The sequence below is a fragment of the Dendropsophus ebraccatus genome, chromosome 4 (assembly GCF_027789765.1).
Source record: "Dendropsophus ebraccatus isolate aDenEbr1 chromosome 4, aDenEbr1.pat, whole genome shotgun sequence".
Classification (NCBI taxonomy): domain Eukaryota; kingdom Metazoa; phylum Chordata; class Amphibia; order Anura; family Hylidae; genus Dendropsophus; species Dendropsophus ebraccatus.
This window is the reverse complement of record NC_091457.1, coordinates 103,825,399-103,832,785: the sequence shown is the minus strand read 5'-3', so window position 1 is coordinate 103,832,785 and position 7,387 is coordinate 103,825,399. Positions and strand designations below refer to the sequence as shown.

The following is a 7,387-nucleotide window of genomic DNA, read 5'->3' as shown; positions in this document are numbered from 1 at the left end:
CAAAATGTAACTACCTCCTGATGTTAGTAGTATATAGTGCTGAGAGGCAAAAGGATAAGTATATGGATGTGCTGCCATGTCTGTTTTTTCTCCAGTGAGTATCATAGGGCAACAACATTGATCAACCAAACTCAGGCTTTTAGAAGGGCTCCTTGTTTGTACGTCATTGGGAAGAAGCGGTAGGAATCTGAATTCACTGTTTATAAGCCATCTCAGGCTCACATGACTGTAGAGCAGGGGGAATACAAGTATATTGCTCCCTGCTATCAGCCGTTTCAGGCAGGGGAGAGGCTGGCTATAGTGTTAATAGGATGAGTAACTGGACGTGTATAAAGACTGTCCCCATTAGCACTACAGATCTCCAGTGCTGAATGATATAAGCCATTTCTCTTATAATGCTTCTAAAATATAGCATGGTTTTTCAGGTGTGACCCCCTTTAAATGCAGGCTAGGCCAGGAGAGCACTGTTATGTTACAGATCATCTAAGCCAGACATGTCAAACTCTGGCCCATTATTATTATTATTATTTTTTTGGTGCCATTATTTTTGGCCCGCCAGGCTATTTCCCTGTTTTAATAAATCTGTCCCGCCGACATTGCAGATTATAATATGGGAGGTCCGAACGGCCGCTCAGACCTCCCATATTATAATTTTGTAGGCCACAGGCAGTTTTTGGCCTGTGGCCTAGCAGTATGCGATCTGCGTCCAGACGCCAGAAACGTGGTGACGTCGCCAGGCGCCTCCCGCGAGCTCTGGGGCTGCAGGAAGGGTGAATCTATGGGGGAGGGCTGGCTGTTGTATAAAAGACTTGGGGAGGGCTGGCTTCTATATAACATAATGTGAGGGAGGGCTGGCTACAATATTACATACTGTGGGGAAGGGCTGGCTACTGCATAAGAGACTTGGGGAGGGCTGGCTACCATATCACATACTGTGGGGGAGTGCTGGCTACTATATAAGAGACTTGGGGAGGGCTGGCTACCATATCACATACTGTGGGGGAGTGCTGGCTACTATATAAGAGACTTGGGGAGGGCTGGCTACCATATCACATACTGTGGGGAAGTGCTGACTACTATATAAGAGACTTGGGGAGGTCTGGCTACCATATCACATACTGTGGGGGAGTGCTGGCTACTGTATAAGGGATTTGGGGAGGGCTGGCTACTATACCACATACTGTGGGGGAGGGCTGACTACTGTAAAAATGACTTGGGGAGGGCTTGCTTCTATATAACATACTATGTGGGAGGGCTGGCTACTGTAAAAATGACTTTGGGAGGGCTGGCTTCTATATAATATACTATGGGCTACTATATAAGAGACTTGGGGAGGGCTGGCTTCTATATAACATACTATAGGGGAGGGCTGGCCACTGTAAAAATGATTTGGGGAGGGCTGGCTTCTATATAACATACTAAGGGGGAGGGCTGGCTACTATATAAGACACTATTGGGGGCTGGCTACTATATGGGGCACCAGTAGCAGGGCTGGCTACTATATGGGACATTTGGGGGGTTGACTATTATATGGGTCAACATTGGGAGGGCTGGCTACTATATGGCTACTATGAGGGGCACCAAAAGTAGGGCTAGCTACTATGTGGGGCAATATTGGGAGGGCTGATTACTATATGGGACACTATTGGAGGGGTTGGCTACTGCATAGGGCACAGTTATGGGATTACCTACTGCTTGGTGGAAATAATGGGTAACCGTTGGGGTTTAACTATATCATAGAAATTTATCTTATCATTTACCATAGTGCACCGCGCAGGGAAACAGACACCTATGACAGTGCCAGGAATGCCGCACGCAAATCTGAAAGTGCCAGGAGTGCCAAATGCCCTCTTTAAGAAATATCAAGGTTGGCCCGCGACTTTGTCTAATTTTTTAATTTTGGCCCACTGTATATTTGAGTTTGACACCCCTGAAATAAGCCCTCTTCTGTTCTGACAACAATAGTAATAGTGGTCACAGATAGTTGGGATTATATGGCACTTCTGATTTTGTAGGGGACCATTAGCAAGGGGTGTATGTCAGGGTTAAATGTAAGCAGTTATGTGCGTATTTTCTATGCGGGCGTATAGAGCAGAGCAGCTGCCTGGCTCCCGTCACTCTCCCTCCTCGCTCTGAGTCTGCTCAGTTTCTCAGAAAGACACGGTAGAGCGTTTCCTGGTAAAGTCTGTGTTCAGCGGAGGACGTGGGAGGGGGAGTTAAGTCTCAGAAATATTTGTGTGTCTGTAAAGTGTAACCCTGCCTGGGGGCTGAATGTGGAGAACACAGATTTACCGGAGGAAGAATTGGCAGCGGAGTGTGTGGAAGAATACAGGATTACCTGAGGGACAGACGGCGAGAATGGTACGACGTGAGCAAGCAGAGGAGACGTACCGTAGGGATAGGAAGGATCAGTGCGTCCTTTTGATAACTCCACGTCACCTCTAACAATATCTCCCTAAAATCCAAAATGTCCCCAGATTATATCAGTCCTGAAGTCGTCTTTTGTCAAGGTGTTACAAATTCTGTTCAGTCAATTCTTACCTGCGTGTTTTTCCAGGAAGTCTGGGTGGCAACCCATATGGCTGTCATCACCGTCCTGGCTGAGGCATTATCACAGTCTTGAATGAGATAATCTGCCTAGTTATGTATATAATGTTAAATGCCAAGGTGGATATTCTATTCAGGAGTTTAAGAAAACTATGTAATGTCACTGAATTCATGTCCCTGCTGTGGATGAGTGGATAGGCAGTCTAGCTAGGGAAAACATGAAAACAAACATTTCCCCAAATAAATCACTAGTTTGATTTACTAAAATGGTGGAAGCTTGATCTGGAAAATGGTGATCCCACATAGGTGAAAGGGTTAAATAGACAATAATGTATCAGTTTCAGGAAACTGTGACTGCTGTACAATGTTGACACTATATTGCCTTCTCTTCAGATCAGTTAACCCTTGGTACTGCACAGGCATGCATTTGTCATTCTTACACTGACATCCTTTTATCGTGTGGATTTCATGTTTACACTTACACTCATTTCATGTTTACATTTACACTCAAGCATTTTCATTGACACCCCCAAAGCGAGATGCGTTTTATGCATTCTAGGATAATTCCTTCAATGTCCTTATGATATGTTGGTGGAAAATAACATGGAAAATCCCAGGAATTCTCTAGTTTGCTCTAGTGCTCAGGAGTAGATTGGTGAAGTAACTTATAAAATGTGTAGAGGAGTTCACCGGCACTACTTCTTTGATATGGCGTAGGAGAGCAGTTTGAGCGTGCTAGGGGCTATAGCCGATACACATAGGGGGTGCTCCTTCCAATGCACGTGTATATAACGATGTATACTTGTATGTAGAAAGAAAGATAAGGGCACTCACCCGTCTGCAGTGTATAACTTCAGGCTTTATTTCATGGTGCGATTAAAACATCCGATAACGCACGTCGGGGCAGACGCCAAACCAAATACAGCTATGTCTAGATGGCCATTTCGCGCTCATGTGCGCTTCCTCCGAGTGCATTATCTGATGTTTTAATCGCACCATGAAATAAAGCCTGAAGTTATACACTGCAAATGGGTGAGTGCCCTTATCTTTCTTTCTACATACAAGTATACATTGGTGAAGTAACAGCCATACGATGGGAGCTGTGGTTATGGTAACAAGGACCTATCCTCTGCAAAGTAAAACACAATAATGTATGGCCTTCATATGAAGGAGCATTGCCCCTCTAAATCTCCTGTAATTATAAACCACCCTCTAAATAATTACCAACTCTGTATATCAGTTTCTGGGCATGTTAAATTACAACCAGTATGGCAGCCATTACAGCTGCCCTGAGGATTCGTAAATCGTCACTTTCAGTCTTTAGGAAAGCGGAATATCTGTCCTTGTAACTGCAGACATATTGGCTTTTACTCAACTTTTCTCAAAGCCAGACACAACTATTACAAGTTATAGCTAAATAAAGTTAAATATAACAACATGGTGGAAAAGGGAAAAACCTTTAGATATTTAGGGGGATGAAAAACAACAGGACGACCACATTAGTAAGAAATCCTATTTATTGTCATCTCCAGCAGCGTGATGAAAGGAATCCTCCTGCGTCATCACAACGTAACCACTAAGGTGCAGTTGTAGCAGCCTTATCAGAGCGCAGCAGAAGCTTAGTGTCTACAGACGTCCACAGTGGTCCGACCCCTGACAACGACCAGTCAGCGACTACGCCCAGGGAACAAGTCCAGACAATAGTCGGGTTCTTCTTGGTCTCTTTGGGTTGGGTAGTTACAGTGTATCTTGTGATGCAGGGTATAATCCACATCTGATGCCAGTTCTATCACAATGAAGGGAAAAATGAACCCCTGCAGTGACTCCTGGAGGAATCATCCACTGTTAAAAAGCAACAAAGTATAACCCCCCCCAGAAAAAAACAGCTGGGTTTTGGGGATATTATAATAAATATGGTGATTATATACAGTATTGGACGTATGGCATCCTCGACGGGAAGTATGTGTAAAGTATTGACAAGTCCTGCCCTGAAAAAAATCAGAGTTTAAATGGGTATCGCTGCAAGTACTCTATCATTCTTCTGGGTAGGGGCAGTTCTGTGAGGTCTGACCCTGGCGTCACGCTGCGGTTTATCTGTAGCCGGCAAAGGTGCTGCAGACTTGGGCTTTCTCCACTTCGATAAAGGGGTCGTAGGAGTTTGAGGTGCACAGCAGCTGGCTCTTTAAGGGAAGTGGGTGCCACAGGAGACTGGGTGGCAGGGTCCTTAGAACTCTCGGAATTACAGGATGAGACATAATATTGAACCAGGCTGACAACATCAGGGAAGGAGAGGATGCGAGGCTTAGACAGCCAGTTAGAATCCAAGCGGAAGAGACTGTCCGAGTACTCAATGCGGACATTTGTGGGTCCTCTGTTCGTACGAACGGATAAAGTAAAGAGGTAACTGGGGTGAGTGCTATCCCGCACCAGGAAGACACCTTCTTCCATTTTCTGGAGTCTCTGTTTGGCCTCTGTTGCAGTAATAGGCCCCCAGTACCAACCTAAAAGGGGAAGAAAGAGCCACAATGTCAAAATTATTATTCCAAAAATGACTTCATATGTTAAGTTCCAGAAACAAGAAAAATCTCATGTCTGGCTGTTTAAAATTCTATTTGCAATTCTGTTAGTTATACTTTGTTCTAGGAGAGCTCAGCTTTCCCAGACTCCTGAACAGTAGATGTATCTAGTTATACAGTGATGCATCTGGGGTTCCAGCCAGTGTGATAATCCTGGCAGAAGCAGATACTACTACGAAGCGTCTGAAAAGTATTTGCAACAGCTTTACAGACGACTGTCATAACTTTACCCAAATTTTCAAAAATGTAACATTAGTGATTCCTAACAGGTTTTGTTAAAAGCAAAAATCTTAGGTTTTTCCACAGAAGCAAACAGAAATGTTAAGAATTTTCATAAATTTTCTGAGAGATTTCTATTTATATTAGTCAATAAGCCGAATAAAAAGAAATCCAGGATTTTAGGGGTTAAACCAGGATATAAATTGCAGCGCAAACTTTGTTGTGTTCTATCTGATGCCATTAATATGACGGCTGTGGCCCCTGAACATTGAGCTCCCATCACCTCTAAACATATTTGTAAACGTGGCTGCTCACTTCTGTGAATATAAAGAAAAATCGGAGATTATCTGACCGTTACTATCGTGAATGAGACAGCAAATATTGAAGTGGAAATAATGTTAAAAAACTTAATGATTTGTCTATTTATTTTTCGCTTTTTTATTTGTATTTTTTGTGCGTCATAACAAATAGTGTCAGACCTCTCCCTTTGCGTCATGGCATTTCTGATGAGTAGTCTGACCCACTGCTAGCTCATACAAGTCATCAATCTGATTGTGAATATTTTGCTACAAATGTTTCACAGTTCTGTTTATTTTGAAATTGTCACTCTAACACTTAAAGTTTCATCATCCTAAACAGTAGGTATTAGGTCCCCCAACCCCTTTTTTTTGGGGGGGGGTTCCTGAAGGGTCATAGTCTGATGATTTTTCTAGCCTCTGCCAGTCTAACGTGCCAATGAATGTTCATCAGTCATGTGATTAACCAGTACACCCTAAATGTATACAACATCAGGGGCCAGATGTCGCATATTCCAAACGTTATACGTGTTCTTATGACAACTAGCAAACAGTAGCAGATTGTCAGTAATTTTTAAAAGTACGTCACAATATAGATATAGGAAAAAGTCTACTATAGCCTAAAGGGAAACTCTATCTGTGTGAACATGTCATCTCTTTAAATACATATAACGAGACATAGCAATATAAAGTTTCACTTTGTCTTCAGTCTTACCAGATTCTCGGAGATAGCAGAAAGTCTTGGCGATGCAGAGCAGATCTTCTTCTGGGTCTCTAACGTTGTTCTGGGGAGGTGGTGGAGGCAGCTGGGGCTCTACCGTCCTTGGGGGCACCTCAGGCGCAGTCTGTGTGTGCCCTGGACAGGCTGGAGGGTTCAGGGGGTGCATGACTTGGTCGGCTGCAAAGCCCGGGACCCCCACACAAGATGAAGGTCGACAAACCCTCTGCTCTGCCAACAGGCTCTGTGGACTGGAATGGTGAGAGATGTTATACTCACGCAGATCTAGAGGACTTTAGTGCACCAGAGGAAATACTTTCCTGCGCTAAAGAAAAACACATGACGTACTGTGTCCTTCAGCGGAGCACCATAATAACCAGAGACACGTCATGTGCTGTTCTCAGCGCTACAGAATAGGTCAGAATAATAAATGATAGATAATAAAAAAAAAATAGTCGTCTTACCCTCTTACACAAAGAATCATATCCGTCCAGGATGAGCGAAAAGGCATCGATGTCCCACCACGGTGAAGGCTTAGTACCAGGGAAAGGGAGAAAGTCTGAAAATCCAAGCTTTGTACGTTAATTGTCTTATGATAGGTATAGTGATCAGTGACGGCGCACACAGTATCCTCTCTGAGCAGCTTGCTGCTATCTGACCCTGTGCCGTCGCTGTACTGCATCTATATATAGTTGCATTGGGTGTGTGTGTGTGTTGTCCCAGTGTAACAGCAGAACTCAGCTAATATATTTCCAAGAACTTTCCAGGAAATATGGGCTGAACTATGTAAATCCACCAATGGCTGGGGGCTGGAGGAGGAGTGGCCACTTCCCTACTGCCAACCCTGGGAGGGGACTCTGCCTGCTGTCCTCAGACGCTGGGGTGATAGGAAGTGCTGCAGAGTAAGGCAGCTAGCTGGTCTTCCTGCACACAGGGCTCAGCTGTCATGGAGAAAGGACAATGCGGCAGCGAACGGGTTAAACTGGCTTCTGCTGGCACTAGAAGGGTTAATTCTACTTTCCTCCCCCCCC

The 7,387-nt window shown here is 44.3% G+C and overlaps 1 protein-coding gene across 1 annotated transcript; it reads right to left on the bottom strand.

Moving 5' to 3' along the window:
• Nucleotides 1-4,046: 4,046 nt before the first annotated feature.
• CISH (cytokine inducible SH2 containing protein) lies at nt 4,047-7,074 on the bottom strand. Its single transcript, XM_069968677.1, has 3 exons — nt 6,821-7,074; nt 6,354-6,607; nt 4,047-5,048 (listed from the first exon to the last, which is right to left on the bottom strand). The coding sequence occupies exons 1-3, from the start codon at nt 7,036-7,038 to the stop codon at nt 4,546-4,548; spliced, it is 975 nt and encodes a 324-aa protein (XP_069824778.1). The 5' UTR covers nt 7,039-7,074; the 3' UTR covers nt 4,047-4,545.
• Nucleotides 7,075-7,387: the final 313 nt, after the last annotated feature.

Coding starts and splice junctions, on each gene's coding strand:
- CISH (XM_069968677.1), bottom strand. CDS start 7,038: ATGCAGTACAGCGACGGCACAGGGTCAGATAGCAGCAAGCTGCTCAGA. Junction 6,608..6,820: donor ATGATTCTTTGTGTAAGAGG/GTAAGACGACTA, acceptor TCACCATTCCAG/TCCACAGAGCCTGTTGGCAG. Junction 5,049..6,353: donor CTGCTATCTCCGAGAATCTG/GTAAGACTGAAG, acceptor TTCCCCTTTTAG/GTTGGTACTGGGGGCCTATT.